This window comes from Candoia aspera, chromosome 3 (assembly GCF_035149785.1).
Source record: "Candoia aspera isolate rCanAsp1 chromosome 3, rCanAsp1.hap2, whole genome shotgun sequence".
Classification (NCBI taxonomy): Eukaryota; Metazoa; Chordata; class Lepidosauria; order Squamata; family Boidae; genus Candoia; species Candoia aspera.
Genome location: NC_086155.1, coordinates 197,142,021 through 197,160,561, shown reverse-complemented (window position 1 = coordinate 197,160,561; position 18,541 = coordinate 197,142,021). Strand labels below are relative to the sequence as shown.

The 18,541-nt window shown below is 40.3% G+C and overlaps 3 protein-coding genes across 5 annotated transcripts in view; 1 reads left to right on the top strand and 2 right to left on the bottom strand.

Annotated features, from left to right (window-relative positions):
• Positions 1 to 299: 299 nt before the first annotated feature.
• NTAQ1 (N-terminal glutamine amidase 1) lies at positions 300 to 7,549 on the bottom strand. Its single transcript, XM_063299645.1, has 6 exons — positions 7,295 to 7,549; positions 6,580 to 6,679; positions 4,254 to 4,304; positions 3,082 to 3,230; positions 2,110 to 2,234; positions 300 to 555 (listed from the first exon to the last, which is right to left on the bottom strand). The coding sequence occupies exons 1-6, from the start codon at positions 7,378 to 7,380 to the stop codon at positions 434 to 436; spliced, it is 633 nt and encodes a 210-aa protein (XP_063155715.1). The 5' UTR covers positions 7,381 to 7,549; the 3' UTR covers positions 300 to 433.
• Positions 6,018 to 18,541, bottom strand: part of ZHX2 (zinc fingers and homeoboxes 2) — a 193,475-nt gene continuing 180,951 nt past the window's right edge. Inside the window, exon 4 of the transcript XR_010067676.1 lies at positions 6,018 to 6,066. The gene's annotated coding sequence lies outside the window, so the exon portion shown is untranslated. The remainder of the gene's footprint in view (positions 6,067 to 18,541) is intronic.
• The window catches only part of ATAD2 (ATPase family AAA domain containing 2), a 56,100-nt gene continuing 49,325 nt past the window's right edge, over positions 11,767 to 18,541 (top strand). For 2 of the 3 annotated variants that reach the window (XR_010067674.1, XM_063299638.1), the window contains exons 1-3: positions 11,771 to 12,228; positions 16,989 to 17,140; positions 18,337 to 18,386. Coding sequence is in view for 2 of the 3 variants with exons in the window: in XM_063299638.1 (XP_063155708.1) it covers positions 11,998 to 12,228; positions 16,989 to 17,140; positions 18,337 to 18,386 (433 nt within the window). In the remaining variant the exon portion in view is untranslated. Of the gene's footprint in view, positions 12,229 to 16,988; positions 17,141 to 18,336; positions 18,387 to 18,541 lie in introns of all 3 variants that reach the window. The other variant, XM_063299639.1, reaches the window with a different exon arrangement.

Below are 18,541 nucleotides of genomic sequence, written 5' to 3'. Positions count from 1 at the left end.
GATGGTGCCTGATGTCAAAACAAGTCACCAAGTCTTCTGTAAGAGGTTTGTTGATCACCACAGTTCTTATTAAACTGTCCACTGGAGAAGGGAAAAAATGGTATCCAAGAAGCCAACCATTTCTTACAGCTTTGTTTTACTGAGGGACTAAGGTAAAGACTGACATCTAGCGACAAGCCACTGTATTAGTCTTAACTCATCTTTCCCAGATCTCTTGATAACATCAAGAATTCCACAATAGCTCTGACTTGACCTTCATCATGCTCTTTGCATTTCTTGCCATATATTCCAAAAACGTATTCAAAAGTAAAGTTTTATTTTCTAAGTGCATTTTTATTTGCTACAATGCCACTAACATCATTATTCCAACTTTAAACATAGCAACACACCAATAGCATGGCAAATGTCAAACCTGTATCTGCACTTCTGTTCTTCATTGTCCTTCTTCACAGCTCTGATTGCCAAATTCTTGCACAAAATCAGGGAGTTTCAGCACAAAACCCCAGCCCACATCTGGATTCATACTAATAAAGTAATCTAGGTTCATCTTGAACTCTTAAAAGAAAAAAGAAGAAGAAAGCACTGAATGTTAAATTCTTTGGAGGGAGCAGAGAAAAGATCCTAAATTGTCACGATACTCAACTATTCCCAGTTTCAGTTTTCTTCTTCTGAGACTCATTTCCAGATGTGCTGGCAAGGGAAACACTGCTCCAGGAAGGAATAAAGCCCTTAATATCCTCCAGATATTCTATCCCAGCCTTTCTCAACCTTTTGACCCTGCAGGAACCCATGAAATACTTTTCAGGTCTCAGGGAAATGCAGGTCACAAGTTCCAAAATTATTATCTTTGTTTCATATGTAGGTCTGTATATATGCATTAACAGTGTTCTTAAACTACAAATAAAGAATGAAACTTACCTCTTTAACGTGAAGTTGTCCAATCTGAAATATTTTTTTAAATAAATCAAGAGCTCTCATGGAAGCCTAGGGTGCCACAGAACCCTGGTTGAGAAACCCTGCTCTAGACTCGTATTGCCCTTGGCTTTAAGCTAGCATGGCAGAGGTGGGATGAGTTTAGGGTTTGTAAGAAATTAGTCCAGCACAAATCCAAATTATCTAAACTCTGGCCAAGGGTATGGAAGGAACTAGATAAAGAACTGGGTTGCTAAAAAACTTCAAAACTGAGAATAATTAGGTTAAGAAGATGTAACAGGTACTCCCTCTTTGAGCAGTAGCAGCAGAATGTAACACAGCAAAATGTAACAAATGACTTGGTTTACTCCCCATTCTAAGCTATGCTTTAACAGGTTGGGTTCATACCCTATTAAGTCACTAACCATGGTTGTCAAATCGTAATGACTAGGTTCATGGAACAGGCTATGCCAAAACCAAGCAAAGCACATTAGATATGAATTCTAACTATTGTGGTTAGTAAACCATGGTTTATGACATAGCATGTTGAACAAAAGCCCAGCAACTTGGCCATACCTAGCTGACCAACTGATCTTGAAAATGTAAGCAGGATCAAAACTGGCTAATATTTGGATGTAAAGAAACCCCAGGGCTATAGAATAGACTATAGAGTACCCAGCTTGCTGGGGAAGGTGATGACTGGGGAAGGCAATGGCAAACCACCCTGCTATAGTCTGCCAAGAAAACATTGTGAAAGTGGCATCCCGCCAAAGGGTCAGACATGACTCGGTGCTTGCACAGGGGACCTTTCACCATCACATAGAATAGACTGGGAGGTTGAGCATCCTGGAAGAAAACAGTGGCCATCTATTCCCATTGAGTTGCTAAGAAATCTACATGGGTGTGTTCAAATAGCCACCAGGGATCAAGCTCCACTCAAGAAAGCCTTTATAACATATTCTAGAGAATGAATTTGAGATCTTCTGGATACAAAGCATTTGCTGCACCAATTCCTGAACCCATCCATGAGTCACTAGGGGTCAAGCTCAACTTGGAGCCTTTTACTATTTTATACTGTACAAACTCAGCCAGCTAAGGCTTATTCAACAGAAACCACAGCTTAGTGCAATGCTTGAACTCTACCAGTGTTAACAAGTGATCTAGTCTAGATGTGGAAAATTAAAATTTGTGACTTACCTGCAGTTTCAATGCATGGATATGGGGGAGGAGATTTCAGCCAGTTCCCGCTGGCATCTTTCATGTGTGATCGGTCAGAAGCAAAAGTCTTCAGGTACAGATCAGCTCGAACCAATCTGACTTTTCTAAAGACAAACACTTAAGTGATCAGGGTTGCCTACGCCCAGAAAGCAGAAGGCTGAGTCTTCTGCAAGTGTTTTCAGCTACAACTAAATCAGATATTAAATTGCTGTTCAGCATCAGACTCACCTTGTATTAATTAACTGTGAATAGTTAACATTTCACATTAAATAGGAATATTTTACCAGCACATGTATTGTTGGTCAACTTAAGCCAAGGGTGAAGTACAATGGAATCCTACACGTACAAAAGAAATTCATTCGCTGAACTGGCAAATCATTCTGAGCTATGAAGGGTTTTGCTTGGTTTAGCAGTTGTGCCAACCCAGCCACTCTGACTCACAAGCCACAGTTTATACTTTATAAACTCAGCCAATTGTGGTTAACACAGTCAAGTATGATTAAGTAACCATTGGTCTTGATACAATGCAGAAGCCCAGCTACAGAATTCAGTGGGCCTTACTTCTAGGTTAGAGATTATAAGATTTCAACCAATGGTAATAAATGCCCCTAAAGTTCATGCTTATTTTGAAATAAACATGAACTTCATCATTTGATATTTTGGACTCTGAATAAAAATCAATGCAAAGTATTTGTGCTATTCATTTCATCAGATGCATTTGTTGTATTAGTGCAACAAGGTTTTATTACCTCACACACACTAAATTAAAAGAACTGTGCTCCTGAAATTTATTCTTTTGGCTATAGAGAATTTACCACTTTTCCAGGCTTATCCGATAACTACTTCTACAAAGCTCAAATTATTTCTGCAACATGCCAGCCCAATTTTGGCACACCCAAGTTTTATCACTATTGAAGCTACACTAGGAATGTTTGTGATTAATATCCCCACCTTCGAAATCCAGGATTAATAATGCTGTCCGATTTGAAAGCCTCTTCAATGTAAGTGCCAAAAGGGCATGGAAAAGGTAGGACAGTATCAAGATCATAGATAAAGTTCTGGTCTCCATTCGACACATGTAACAAAATAACATGGTAATCCTGAAAGGAAAAGATATTTACATGTAGTATGAGAACCTGTGATGATTAAAGAGGAGACGCTGGAAAAAGGGTCAAACTCTACATGTAAAACCCAATTCAACAATATATAATCACTTTATTCAGTTCTAGTGGTTAGGTTCCTTCTTAGCTCTGGTATATAGGAATGTCAGCCAGCTGAATCACAGAATAGTTCATTCTGAAGAATTTAGCATACATTAGTTGGGCTTTTTGACAATGTCCTGGTGCAACACAGCCCTGGATCTCAGCTATCTCAGCTTAATAAAATGAAATCTGTATGAGATTTAAGAGGCTGGATGTGGCCATTTGCACAAGAAAACAAGGAAGCCAATAATGTCTGTTTCATTCAAACCAGTAAACTAGAGTTGATCCTTTCAGAATTAACCAAGGATATTATATCAACTTCAAAACAAGGTTTCACAGCCTGGTTCCAAAGCTTTAACTGTGATTTCCTAATGCAAACAAACCAGGAAACACAGATTTTTAGTTTGGTGCATGCACCTGGTTTACAAAATGAGCTCTTACTTCAAAAGCTCATTCATAGCTCAGCACATTGAGCTACAAAGTGATCATCCAAATACAACCAACTGAAAATTATGGGACTTCAAATTCAACTCCTCCAGAGGACATCGTTGTTGTTCATTAGATTTATATCCTGTCTTTCATTCAGGACTTCAAGGTGGCATGCACAGTGCTTCTTCCTCCCATTTTACCCCAAACAACCACCTTGTGATGTAGGTTGGGCTGAGCCAGAGTGATTAGCCCAAAGTTATCCAGGGAGCTTCTATGGTTTATAGACTAGAACCATGGTATCTCTACTCCTGGTCCACTGGCTTAACAACTACATCATACTGGCTGAGGCAACATTTTAGAGCCACATTGGATTACATTGGACTGAGCACATTTTGTATATTTCACTGATCTGGTTGTCAAATATACATTAAAAAAACAATCACATGGCAGGGGTAATGGGAAACAGCACGAAGAAAATGTAGATTTGCTCACCCAAATCACAGGCTGATCTGCACATCCTGCCTGTTGCTTCCAAAGTGGCACCTGCAGATTACAAAAAACATACTCTACATTTAAACAAAATAATTTAACATCTAAGTCTCTCACCAACTGATAGCTAATATTTTTTCAACAAAGTCACAAATGCCATGTGAATACCCAAGTGTATTTTTTGTGGTTGTAACATTCACTACGCAAATTACTTTTGTTGCATCATAAGCTCAATAGTTTCCTCCCTCCCAAGAAGATGACAGTGAAATAAATGCCTATCCCTTCCTTGATTATTCCCAGCACTCATTTCCCTACTGTTCCTCCTACAACTCCTCCCTGCCTGCTTCTACTTTGTAAAATATGCAAATAGATTGCATTGTTCAAATACTGGTACAGTAAATGTAGGAATTGTGAATTGCCTTTCAAATCAGATTTCCACTTGGCCCTTCCCTAGCCATTTATTCTGCTAGATTGGATTATGTTCACACAATGCATTTAATCATTATGTCAGCCATTAACCAGGTTGACATAAATGCTGCTTATGTCAACGATTAACTAGTTATAGTTACTGGATGTAGCAGCACACAATCACACTAACTGGGTTAGTGGCTCCCATTTGGGAAAATACCAACAGCCCAGCACATAAGCCACTGTGGCAAAACAGTTCTGCCAAATTTTATTAAATCAGTGGCCCTTTCCCTATTGGCTAAGTCAGCAGAACCAGCAAGACTTGTGTGTTTGGGAAGTGTGTATGTGACTGTCAGGCCTTGGTGGAGCGCATTATATTTTTGGCTGTTCTACAGCACCACCTCTTTTCCTTGGAGGACTGAATGAATAGGTCTTACAAATCACTCAGTATTTACAACATGGCTGACCAGGAAAAGTAGTTTGACTCAAATTGTTCAGATACAGTTTTGGATTAGAATTGTGACTCTCCAGCCTCAATACTGACTAAGTTAGTGGGTTCATACAATATGCTACACTGTTGAGCTGGTTAAGCATGATATCTGAACTGCATCACTACCTCTGAATCAGGATTACAGGTTATAATTTACGTGTACTGCAGCCACAATCCATTTTTAAACTCTGGTAATTTTGAGGACACAAGCTACAGTTTAGTAGGGGGGCCTGATAAAATAGAAGCGGAGGAAGAAGACATGCATGTGTTTTATTCCCATTCCTGGTTTGAGAAAGTAGTTACTTGAACAATATAAGCTTTAAGCACACTCCCATAAGAACTCTTGGAAATTAAATCTTGGTTTCATTTTACTTTTATCTTTCACTGCAACAGAACTTTTTTTGGTACGTTACAGACATCCTTCTGCCCGATTTGGAAGATATATTGCTTTAATTTCTTAGTAATTCTAAATGTATGTAACTGCACCTGCAAACCCCCTTCTCAAAATGTGGTTGCTGTACTGTACTACGGGAAAAGAAATAGGTGTCACTCTAAACCTTGCATCAGGACCACAAAGTTATTAAAGGAAGTTAGCAGAGGCAACATTAGCAATGGTTCATTTCAACATGTGATTTAAAAAACAAATCGCCCTGCTCTTTCTTTTGATCATTTAAGAACAGACTGTAACATAGAAATGTAACCGATTACAACTTTCCCTTGCAAACTAATGAAGCAATGGAGAAAATATTACCAACTAAACCTATATATCAACTTTTTTTTTTTTAATCCGTTCCATCGTGTCCAATTCTTGGAGAGTGCCTGGACAAATCGCTGCAGTTTTCTTGGCAGGTTTTTCAGAAGTGGTTTGCCATTGCCTCCTTCCTAGGGCTGAGAGAAGGTGACTGGCCCAAGGTCACCCTGCTGGCTTCGCGCCCAAGGCGGAACTAGACCTCACAGTCCCCCAGTTTCTAGCCTGATGCTTTAACCACTACACCAAACTGGCTCTCCTATATCAACTTACCTAATAGTAAGTCCCAATGAGAATTCTATTCATACATGTCCAAGATGACACCAATCACTACTGCAATACTAAGCTTGAACCACAAGTCAGCAGGTTTCTTTTAATCAAATATGGACATATCTCATGTATTTCATTTTAAGGACTGTGGAGGAGATGGGTCTGAAACATTCAAGCTGGGATTTTTTGTGGGGAGGTGTTTTCACTGAATTCTGATTCATAAAAAATGGCAATATAATTATGCTGCTAGAATTGTCAGCAACAGGATTGGGGGGGTTGGAATCTGAAGGCTACAAAAATTAGGCTTTTCTGCTTCATACAGACTAGAACCAGCTTTTGATCCTGACATTTAAGCAGAAGTTGTGGGTTTGGTTTTGGTTTTGCTTCCGGTCTACTTCCACATCCTAACTCACCATCTTTCTGTCATTGGAAATGAAAACAGCATAAAATTCTTCCAAAGGGTATTGATTCTTGCTTCGGATATGTTCACAGAGCTTCCAGATATTTTCTTCACTGTAGAAAAATAAAAACATCAGCTCACACACATTCAAGTTTCCATGCTCTTCTGGTACTAAAATCTTAATTCTGAATATGGCTGAATATGCTTCCTGATATTAAATCTTTTCAAGGTTATTCTGCATTCCCACTTTTTATTCACTTCAGTCTCTCTTCTACACAATTTTACAAGTGGACCTAAATGTCTTGGAATCAGGATCTAGTTCTGCCAGGCTATGTACTCACCACACACCTTTTTTTTACCAGAGATACCAAAAAAAAAATTCCCAATACAAAAAACAAACAGGAATTCAAACATGAATGGAGAAACAGCAAAGGATAGCTTTGAAGATGTTACAGAACTTGATTAAATAGGCTCCTTCTTTACATTACCAAGATTAATTGTAATATATTATATTATTCTAAGCCAGCACTGCACCTATTTATCAGCACATAGTAAACCAATCAGTCTTTCAAGAAATTGCATCCGGATCGTTTTGAGGGCTGGAGGAACTTTTGATATTCTGGCACCAGCTGCCCTATTGAGGCCCTCTGGAACGAAGACGGCGGTCGCTACGTCTTATGAGAGGGGCATGCCTCGTGCTCCCCACAAGGGCTGCGCCGCTTTCTTACCAATAGCAGCTCGTGTAGACGCAAGCAGAGCGGGAAGGCACGACCGGTTGATAGGCGGCCGGGGCAGCCGCCGCCTCCGCCGCCATTGAAGCCCACTTTCGGCTGGCCAAGGGAAAGGATTAGGCGGCTCATTTCCCGGAGAAAGGCTGAGCCGAAAGCCCTTGTCTTTGGCAGCTCAGCGCTGTTGAGGAAGCATCTCTCCGCGCGTGCCGCCCCGAACAGCCTGGGGTGACGCGTTACAAGGAACGCCTTCCCTCGGAAACGCGGCTGCATTGCAAGGCTGCTCGACCCAAGCAAGCAAGCAAGTCTGAGGGCTGAGCCAAAAGGAGAAGAAGCGATTTAGCAAGATTGTTGCAACCCCGAGGGGTGGTGGATGTGCTTAGAATAAGATTCGCTTCAGTTCGCCGTTAAGCAGGACGCCAAATCTTATACTGGGGCAATGACTTCCTTCGGTGAAGGCAGAGGTGGCAAATTAACATTCAAGGTACTTTATAGCATTCGAGTTAGCCCAAAGTTTTGCCAGTTAAGGGCAACATTGCTCAGAAGTGCTCACTGCACTTCAAGTATGGGCAGTCGTGTTTCCATCGTTTTTGTCTCTCCAGCCATGTGTACGTGCAAAAGTTGTAAGCATAAACATCAGATCTCTTAATCTGTTGCCTTCCAAGTGTGTTGGAACTAAATTTCCAATCAGTGGTCTTTGGCCACTGGAAAATCTGGAGGTTGTAGTCCCTGCACACATAAAGGGCAGTAAGTCAGAAAAGTCTTCTGTACATTTGCCTGGGAGTAAATCCTCAGAAATATCTCTGAGTAGCATACCATGGACAGCCAAGAAAACAAACCAATGGATCATCAAACAAATCAATCCAGAGTTCTCACTCAAGGCACAAATGACCAGGTTCAAATTATCCTTCGGATACATTATGTGAAGACGCAGCTCTCTGGAAAAGGCTCTAATGCTGGGAAAGGTGGAAGGAAAGAGAAGAAGAGGATGACCAGCAGCAAGGTGGATGGACTGAGTGGTGATGGGGTGCCCTTGGAAGAGCTTAAGGACCATGTTAGGGACAGATTTTCATAGAGAAAATCTATGGAGTCAAAAAACAACTTGATGGTTCATAATCATCAAAATCAATAAACTGAGACCTATTTTACAACAGAACAACCTCCAAGGAAACTTGCCAAATCCTGCACAGAAACATCCTGGTATGCAACCACATTCACTGGTAAAGAAAGGGGTGTTGTCATTCTAATGGCAGGCATTAAGTTGTAGATCCCAGCAAGAATGCAAAAGAAGGCTGAGAGGCTGAAGACTTTTCAGAATTGCACAGAAGTGGTGATTGAGTGATTAGCAATGCCTGTCAAAACCACTCTTCTATCTGCACCCCTCTGCTAATGGTATAGCAAGAATTCCTTGTCCAATTATCCCATCAGAGGATATCTGTTGTGGGGCCACTTCTCAAGGGGTAGAGACAGATCAATGAGGGGCCGTCTATCTTGAAGATTCAGTGCTACCTCTGTGGGGAGGCAGAATGTAAACATCAGTTATAGGAGTACAATGTGGGAGACAATATGTGTCAATCTCCTGCTTACAAGACCCCAGAAGAAACTGGGTGGCTGCCATGGATTGAGATGGGCCTTGGCTGGATCCAGCAGAGCTGTTCTTATATTCCTATGAGCCCCACTGGTCTAGAAATGTGAGAGATAATTCAAATGGATCCATTTAAATATATCAGCTTGGGCCTGCCCACACACCCAATCCAGGAGAGGAAGGAAGATTAAGAAGGATAAACAAATCTGTAACTCTTTTTTAGAGGGGAGGACACGTTTAACAGTTTTGGGAAGCGTAAGGGATGCAATGAGGAGAGCCAGGGATTTAGATTTTGGGAGGAGAATTTGGATGACCGTTTATTAAGTTAAGTCTAATTTAGGATCTACATGTGTTTTTGTACCTCAGGTGGAGAGAAACCAAGTTATCATTTTGTGCAACTGTAGTCAGAAGGGGCCTGAAGGACCACAAAAACAAAATAAGGGTTTTACGGATGACTCTGAGCCTTGCTTTACCTGCATCTAAATGTAGCACAAATACAGTCAGCAATATTTTTTTTTCTGCTTTCCCTTCATCATGTTGCCTTCATCTGATCTCCAGCCTATACCTAAGGCAACCTTACATTGTCTTTACCTGGCCAGGTAAACAGGCCAGGTAAGGACAATGTAAACAGGCTTGTGTTGCAGCACAAATCCAAATTTAACCTTTAGTGTTTGTTTATGCAGGTGTCCTTGAAGGCTGCTAATGTGACTTTAAATAAAAATGAAGTCTCAGAGCTCCTTGCCTTGATCTTGTTTTTTTAACAACCCTCCGAGGTTCAGCAGTAATCAAACAGGTGAAGCTTTTAATAGAAGAAGCTTGCCTGCTGAATTATGTGTGGTTCTTAAAGAGGTAGCATAACAGTGATATTGTTCTGTAAAGGGAATGGAAGGAACTTTCATGAAGTTGATGGATTTCTTTGTTGGGCTGTTGGTTAGAAAAACCATTAAGACCTGGCTCTTCACCCAGGCCTTTGGCTTCATAGCGCTTGCCATCTTTTATCTTTATTTTTTATGTTTTACTGATTTCATTGTAATTTCTTTCTTTGAATGTTGTTAGCCACCCAGAGTTGTTGAAAGTTGGGTAGCATACAAGTTTAACTCATCATTACCATCTTAGAAACCCAGATGGAAGAGAAAGGAGTTTTAATTTTCAGGAATTAAAAAAAGAAACATAAAGATGCAAAATGCAACAACAGACACTGACAAAATCCTTGCTGGTGTTATTATTAGTGTATCATGGATTTGCATGTTGCTCCATGGAAGCCACTTAAAATAATTCCATTTTTTAAGTACTTCTGTTGCAGGGCATTGCCTGTGTCTAACGACAGCCGCATATACAGAAATCAAACAGGTGAAGCCTTTCCTGGCAAGGAGGTAAAGAGATTAGCAAAGTCCCGCCCTTTGCGTTACAGGGAATAGGACCCCTTGTGGGGTTTTAGGGAAGGGTCAGCTTTCTGATCGCGTTGAGAAAGATCTTTCACTTGGGAACCTGCGAGATCTCCGAAGCGATCATGACCTGGCCAGCGCCTCTTCAGTAAGAAGCCATTTTCCATTATTTTTAACTGCTGGTGGGTGGACTGCTTGGTGTGTTAGGGAATGAATAAAATTAAGGGAATACCGCTTTGCTTTAAGGGACACGTGTCAGGGCCTGCTCTGCGTTAGTGCCCTGGTCCTACAGTACTTTGAGTGAGACCCTGGAAACAAACTCTACTTGGCTCCGTGGGAGCAATAACGAGACCTAATAATCTCAGTGATCAAGGAACCTGGTGGTGGCACTATAAAGCTGCTGCAGATTTGGGGGGAGCTAGTTTCTTTTTGAGCAGAAAATTGCTTTGATGGGCCACCCGGGTGCAATTCAGCGTTGTGCCATTCCGATTATTTTGACCCTTCCCAGGCCAATAGGGAAGGCACAGTCTGTGAGAAGAAGTAGGTCCTCGTTGTACAAAAGGGTTGAGCCCCTCTACCGTCCACCTTGTTACAATCTGGGTGCGATTGTAAAAAAAAAAATGTAGGTAAAATGGTGGGGAATTGCTTGCGGGAAAACATGCAAAGGCTGTACCTTTAGAGGAGGCAGAAGGAGGAACAGCGGAGTGGTGATTGTTTTATTTTTGCAGCGGATTCATTTAACTGGCTGTGACCGAAGCGAGATTTTTTTTCCCCCAGATAGAGATCTTGGCATCTTCCGTTTGCGGAAAAGGATTGCGTTCCCTCCCTGCTCTTCAAACAGCAGGAGCAAAGTTACGGGGGAAATGCGATTCTCTCTCCTTTTCAAAGGGGCCATTTTGGTAGTTCCCAGCAAGAGCTTAAACCTTTACATGCTCAGTTTAAAATGAGCGTTGCCAAGGATTGCACTTAAAGAGGCATCGTTGCTGACCCCGTTCGGTGGAATCGCCTTTTATATCGCAGAAAGCGTGCAAATACGTGTCCCCTGCTTTTGTAATTTATATATTCCGATTGGCCCAGCTGGCTTTGAAGGAGCTACCTTTAAACCAGGTTGCATAAGATTGTTCTGTGCAAAGTTCCACCAGAATAATGACATTTTGTTTTTCCTGCAGTTATGAATGCACTACATACAAGTGTAGCTTTATAAGTATTCCTAGCGAATGTACACGTGTCAATTTCGGAAAGTTTCCAATTATAGACTGCGCTGGTATAAAAAACGCGCCTTTCTCCAAGGGAATCGTGCAAGTTTAAACGTTTTGTATTTAAGCGCCTCCAGGGCAGGAGCAGGAAACGGCCGCGCGCCACCGCGCCAGCCAATCGGAGCGAAGGAAAACAAGCCGCGTCTAAGTCGCCACGCGCCCAAAACTTTGCCGCTCTGGATGCGTTTTTGTGTACTTCCGCGGCAATGGATCTATTTAACGTGGGTGGGGGAAGTAGCGCCGACATAGAAGTGATCCCGCAGACCGTAACCTGGTAGGGAAACTCGTCCCGTGCCTCTGTATCGGGGCGGACGGCTGAACAGCGGCTTGGGTGGGAATTGGGCAGGAAAGAAGGGCGGAGCGGCGGAGGGATCCGTGGACGGTTGGTGACGAGATGGCGCTCGGGCTTGTGGCGCCAGAATTCAGAGGCGGCTGAGGGGAGACGGCTGTCGCTGTTGCTGCTCCACGGCGGCCGCTATGGTGATGCTCCGCAGCGGATCGGGCGGCTCTGACCGTCCCGACCCTCACCGCGGAGGGAGGACCGCTTCCAGACCGCCAAGGTCTATCTACGAAACGATGGAGTCGAGCTCAGAGTTTCTCTGTTTGAGCGCCGAGACTCCGTCTCCGGCGCGGAGGAAACGCTCGGCGGAAAATCGATCTCCCGCAGCGGCCACCCGGGATCCAGCCGCTGGCCGGAAAGCCAGGACGGTGAGTCTGGAGAGGGAGGAGGGTGCAGTAAGGCTCGGGGTTCAAAATATGGAAGGCCGGATCCTGGAGCGGGGGACAAACCTGGGAGTTGAGGAGGCATTGAGTAATTCTGGCCTGATTACAAAAACGATAGTTATAAAGAGAGAGAATACAGGCTGTTTTTTCACGTTCTGTCAGTACTGTGGCTTTCTGACCTGTAGATAGGTTTCCCATGGGGACAGTGAAATGTCCTGGGATTCCCATTTTCCTGAGCATTTTCCATAGCTTAACACGATCAACACAATCAAAGGCCTTTCTGTAATCGGTGAAGCACTAATGACTTCTTTTGGGTATTCTTCGGTTTTCTCCATTGCAGTAATGCCTTTTCTAACATCAGCTTGAACACCTGGTGTCTCCCTTTCCATCTAATCTGCCTTGGATGCTCCTAAGCATTATTTTGCTAGCCTGTGAAATTCAGGATATTGTATTTGCACCCTTCGTTATGCCTCCTTTCTGGGGTATTGCTGTGTAGAGTGATGTCAGTCCCCCCCCCCCCCCACCAGTTCTGGAAATTTGCTCCATAGGAAGACTAAAACTATATTTTATTGACATAGGCTGTAATAACAGAATCTTGCACTTCTGATTGTGGTGTCCTCCCTTCCTTATCTTATACTACGCTGAATCAGGGTGACAGCTGCCTGAGCTGCTTCTGAATATTTCTCTGGACTTAAAAAATGTTTCAACCCCCTTTGTGTAGGTAATTCTTGCATATTTCTGTCAAGGTCATTTTTTTTTACTCTTTATAACTGGCCTCTTCCAATCTGCTGTCCACTGTGGTGTTCTCCAGATTTGCTGGCATAGTTTGGTTAGAACTTTTACTGATGCTTCTTCTGTTGCTTGCATTATTTCTGTAGATATTCCATCAGTTCCTGCAGTCTTCCAACTTGGTAATAACTGGAGTGCTGATTCCAGCTAGAAATCTTTTGATTCAGCTTTCTTTGAATCCGTTTCAATGCTGCACTTCTGTTGGATATGAAAAGAAAAATAGAGCCAGTATTTGTGTTAGGCTAACAAGTACTAGATTGTAACTTCCATATTTAAATAATTTTTCATCCTGAATGTTAGGTTTGAAAAGGGGTGGTGGATGTGCCCTGGAGCTACAGTTGTTTCAGCTTACATGTTATGTGAATCAGTGGAGAGCCTTTAGTCGTGCAAACTGGGTTTTGTCCAGTACAGAGCTTAGCTTGTTTACCTAACAAAGAAACTGCCTCTATGGACTCTGACTTGGTATCTTTGGCACTTCATTGCTCCTTCAGGGAATTTGTCACAATCATTAAGAAATTGAACATTTTTGTCATGAAGTGCTAAAGAGTCAGCCAATGTGATTTGGTTAGCCAAAAAATTACAGCAGCCAATTATTTCAGCTAGTTAATCACATTTATCATTTGTGATGGTTAATTACACATAGTAGAATTTGATACATTTGGCTTATAAAGCATCCCACAGGAATAACACACTTTTAACATTTAACCTTATTTTACAGCTTTTAAGAAACGCCTCCCCCTTCCCCCCTATGCATAAAGAAACACATAAGCTGATTTAGGATATCAGTTCATGGAAGTCACAGAGCAGACTAACTCATACTTTAATTGTGTGGAGAGGAGGTTGAATTCTGATTTTTATAATAAACGTCTTAGGCTGCAGCTTTGTACACGCTGTACTAAAAGTAAAACTCTCTAACACTTCAATAAAACTTATTACAGTACAGGGTTACGTTGTTTTTAGGATGCCAAAAGACATTCCTATTCTTACGATCTATTTATGGATTATGACACCTGCTCATAAGTTGTCAATTTGTATTATGCATTCATATTTTCCTTTTCGCAGTCTCTGCTATGAGGTTTAATATTAAAGCATTAAATACTGTCAGTACAAGCAAAGTCCGGTAAGAAATTTTGTGACAAATAACAATGAAACAAAAACAAAACAGTCAAGAAATTTGTACATCTAGGAAAAAAAATTCAGTTTAAAGCACTGGTTATTAAAGGTCTTTATATTTAACAGCTGCTAGTATTACAATGTTTGAGTTAGTTACAAATTCACAATGTCTTGTTTGTGTGACTGAAAAAGCTCAGGTGAATAATGTGTTCAGTAATGTATATATAGTGGTACACTTAAAATTAAACAAAATTCCATAATCAGGAAACTAACTTTCAAAATACTGCTCATACTTTTGACAGATGATATGATGTTCACTTCTGGAATTTGTAATACACATTACTATTGCAGAGAATATTCCAATTGTATTTTATTTCTATAGTTATCAGCATATATGTCCCAGTGTGATACCTGCCTTTAGGGAGAGATTACTCCAGGGAACTGGGTAATCTACAATTTTTTGTTCTGAATAGCATAAGTGAAGAGTAATGAAGGAGTAGTAAAATATTAACAGAAAACTGTCTAGTACTATATCATTCTCTAGAAAAGGTTATATTCATAGAAATGTATTTCATAAAACAGCATAATAATGCTATACTTAAGGATTACTTTGAATGAAAATGGGTGTAATTATGGAAAAGTATAATGTTAAATGCAACAGAAGCTAAGCATGTCATTTGAGATGGGAAATTTTATGAGTCAAATTTAAATCCAAACTTTAATTCTTCAGTTGGAAATACTCTGGAAATTCACATTTATGCACATATTAACTAGAAGCTTCTAGTTCCCATATTTTTAAAAAAGTAGTTCAAGCAGTTTCTCTAATTTAGTTCCCTCAGGATCTGTTGGCCCATGAAAGGTAAGAGTTGTCCAGCAAATTTGAACACGGTATATCTGAGAAGCTAACATAAAGTGTTTGTTTATGTTACTGAAAATGTAAGTACACAGATACACTAAGTAAATCCTTGAGCTCATTTGACTTTAATAGATACATTTTCTGAATAATTACTTTGCTGATATATCTAAATAATGGCGTCTAAATCTGAATAAAGCAGTCTTTAATTAAAATGTAGTTGAAGTGTCTTTTCTGCTGTTTTACTTTTTTTAGTCAGGGCCATTTCTCACCATTTTAAATACAGCTGACATTAGTTTTCCAGTGTTTTGTTGAGTAAATCTGGAAGCTGACAGCACACTGAATTATTTTTTGCATTGCACCATATTATATGAATTGGGGAAAGGGGTAGTAAAGCTACATTATTAAAAATTAAACACTTTTGAATAATTTCCCATTTTCTACAAAACTTGAGCATTTCCACTAGAGGTGGTAATATGGACGGAAAGATTACAAGATGTGTCAATGCTGGTAGAAAGGAAGTGGGTACTATGTGGTTGCAAGAGACGAATGTCAAAAGGCAAAAAAAATTGGCTGTGTATAAGGCTCTGCCTTTATTATAACAAAGTTAAGCGGGTCTTTCAGGAGAAACAAGTTGAATGCAGTGAGAATAGGTTATTTAACTGTACAGGTAGTCCTCGAGTTATGGCGGCAATTGGGGCTGGAATTTCTGTCGCTAAGCAATGTGGTTGTAAAATGCGATGTCACGTGACCACATTGGTTAGCGATGGCAGTCCTGGTTGCTGTCACTAACTGAATCTCACCGGTCATTAGGCAAGGACCCATTCTAACCCAAGCCATTCCTGGCTTGGTCCCTCCCAGATCCGAGCCTTGGTGAGGTAAGGGACTGCCTCCTCTTCATCTCCTCCCATCTATGCCCTTTTGGCCGCCTTGCACTCTGCCACCCTTGCTGCCCTGTGTTCACTGGCCCTGCCGCACCCAGCTGACCTTTGCCATCTTCTTCCTTCTGCTACTGACGAGGTACCTGCCCCTTGTCCAAATTGCATGTGGCCTCCTCACGTGATTTTGGAAGCCAAGCCACACACAATTTGGACAAGGGGAGGGCACCTTCTCAGCGGTGGCAGGAAGAAGATGGCGAAGGGGCAGCTGGGCCAGTGAGCACAGGGCGGCAGCCATAACTTTGGGAACCAGGCATCAGTGCCACTGTAACTTTGAACAATTGCTGAATGAATGGTCATAACTTGAGTACCTGTATGTTATAAACAAAAGATGGGGTTAAAATAATTGGATAATTAATATAGTTCAAATACAAACTGTGATGTACAAATATAAAAGAAGTACTCATGTTCTCAGTGTATTACATATGTATGATAAAGAATTACAGAACATTCTGCAAGAATACAGGATTGAAGGTTTGTATATTCGTTTTTAAACTTGCTTTTAGTGGATTGCTTTTATGTGTTGTGAGCCACCCAGTGTCACTTAGATGAGATTGGTGGCCATACAAATCAAATCAAATCAAATAAATAAATAAATAAATAAAGGTTGGTGGTCAGATGTAATAAGAGCGGTACACGATGGTGGTAAGCCATGCATGAATGGAATCCTTAGTGACTAGTTCCATATTCAGCAGATAGTAGGATAAGAGTGTGCAGTGCCTCCTTGTTTGTTTAATGTACTTTTGGATAAATTTATAAGAATACTTACGGAGATATCAGGTATGTTTGTTGGAGTTGTGAACATTTGTGTACAATTTAATTTTGGTTTTGTCTTTTGAAACCTAAGCAGTTTAAGGCATGAGGGATCGCCTCTCCTGCTATCTTTATTTTGTTTTAATAACTTACAGGAGTGTTAAATCAAGAATTAATGTGTATAAATATCTCAAATGATATTTGAGTGATCTGCAAAAGAATCAGTGATCTGATTGACGTTACAGCAGAGTTGGAGCATAATTAACTATACACTCTTAATTGTTCTTGTACTGCTTCAGGAGTTCTCTTCAGACAAAGAATGTGAACATTTCACAAGACAACACACCTTAAGATCTATGAGGAAAAATAATCAACATTATTCAAACCCTAGCTTTGACAAAGAGATGTCAACACTGAGTGAGAATGGGATTAACAAGAAACACTTTACAAGGTATTTTTTTTCTTTTGCAGATCACTTGATAAGATTGTTTTATGTTCTACTTGGATCTTTTTATAGCACAGCAATGTTATAGGACCTGGAAGTAACAATTTTCCCTGACAGTGGCACAGCATTTAGCTTTTCTTAACAAAAAACAGATATTTGCCTCTGTAAAAAATAAAATTATTAGCTTTTCTTCTAACTGCTATTCAGTAACTTGTCTTCGAAATATAGATATGCTTTGTATGTAGAATATATAACATCAAACAACTGTGAGCAATCTGAACCAATAAATTCACAGGTTGTTTCTAAAATACATTCTGGCCTTCAGTACTGCATCTACATTCCAAGGAAAGCTTATAGAAATAAAAAATAAATATAGAGTACTATAATGAGAGCTCAAAGTAGCTTAGAAGAACACAAGCATTTTAAAACTGTACTTGAAAGACTAGCAAAATAAAAATATTCACTCTATGAGGAAGGGTTTCAGTGGGCAGGCAGCTACACTTAAGAAAGCTATGTTCTTGATTACTATCTGTCTGAACTCCATTGGTGAGAAAAAAAGATCTATATGGTCCAACATATATTGATTAGGGTCACAAAATCTTTCTATACACTAATGTAGTAGTGATGGGGGTGTTTATGATAATGTAAGTAGGATCTGTGAATAGACAGTTTGATTTAAAGAAATAACTCAGTTTGAAATCAGCATTCATTTCTTTATTGACTGTAGCTGTGGCTTAGTATATTATGCAGATAGGAATATATAGTTTATTCATGATTTGTGTCTGATCTGTTTCTGTGTTCCCTTTCCTCAAAGCTTGTAAGGAGTGAGTTTGTAAGCTTCCAATATGAAGTTGGAGCTTCATATTCTGCAGTAAGCTGTGATTCAGTGAAAGTTAAAACTTCATATAACCAATTTTGGGAGGGTTTTTTTTTTTTGAACAAACAAAAACTACCCAAACTGAAAAAAAACAGTTAAAAGTAAAATATAGCAGGGGCAAAGTAACAAAGCAAATAAAAATGGAATGAGCATAGCTTATAAGGAGGTGTATCTTGTAGAAACTGAAATAGGAACAGCATAAACTTAATTGCAAGTCCACTTAATTCTTCTGATACTAAATCCAATTCTAGTACTGATCCAAATGAAAGCTATAAATTGGGTGTTAAGATGATAAAATCTTTTTGATATATTTGCTTCTGTGCAGGCAACTCGCCAGAATGCAGGCTGATAGAAAGAATGAAGATTGTGAAGAAGGTAAATCTAATAAAATACACATTCTGTTGATTGTGGATAGGATGCAAATACATTTACTGAAATTTCTGGTTTAGTGAATTATCTCTTAAAGCATCTTCATGTTTGTTTCTACAGAGGTGACTTTGGTGGCTGGAGGTTTCCAATGTGCAGAACAT

Bases quoted from the DNA above. Each gene is read 5' to 3' on its own strand.
- NTAQ1 (XM_063299645.1), bottom strand. From the start codon at position 7,380: ATGGCGGCGGAGGCGGCGGCTGCCCCGGCCGCCTATCAACCGGTCGTG. The intron at 3,231-4,253 runs GTGAGCAAATCT...TTTTCCTTTCAG, and splicing joins CAGATCAGCCTGTGATTTGG to GATTACCATGTTATTTTGTT. The intron at 2,235-3,081 runs GTGGGGATATTA...GTTTGTCTTTAG, and splicing joins ATTAATCCTGGATTTCGAAG to AAAAGTCAGATTGGTTCGAG.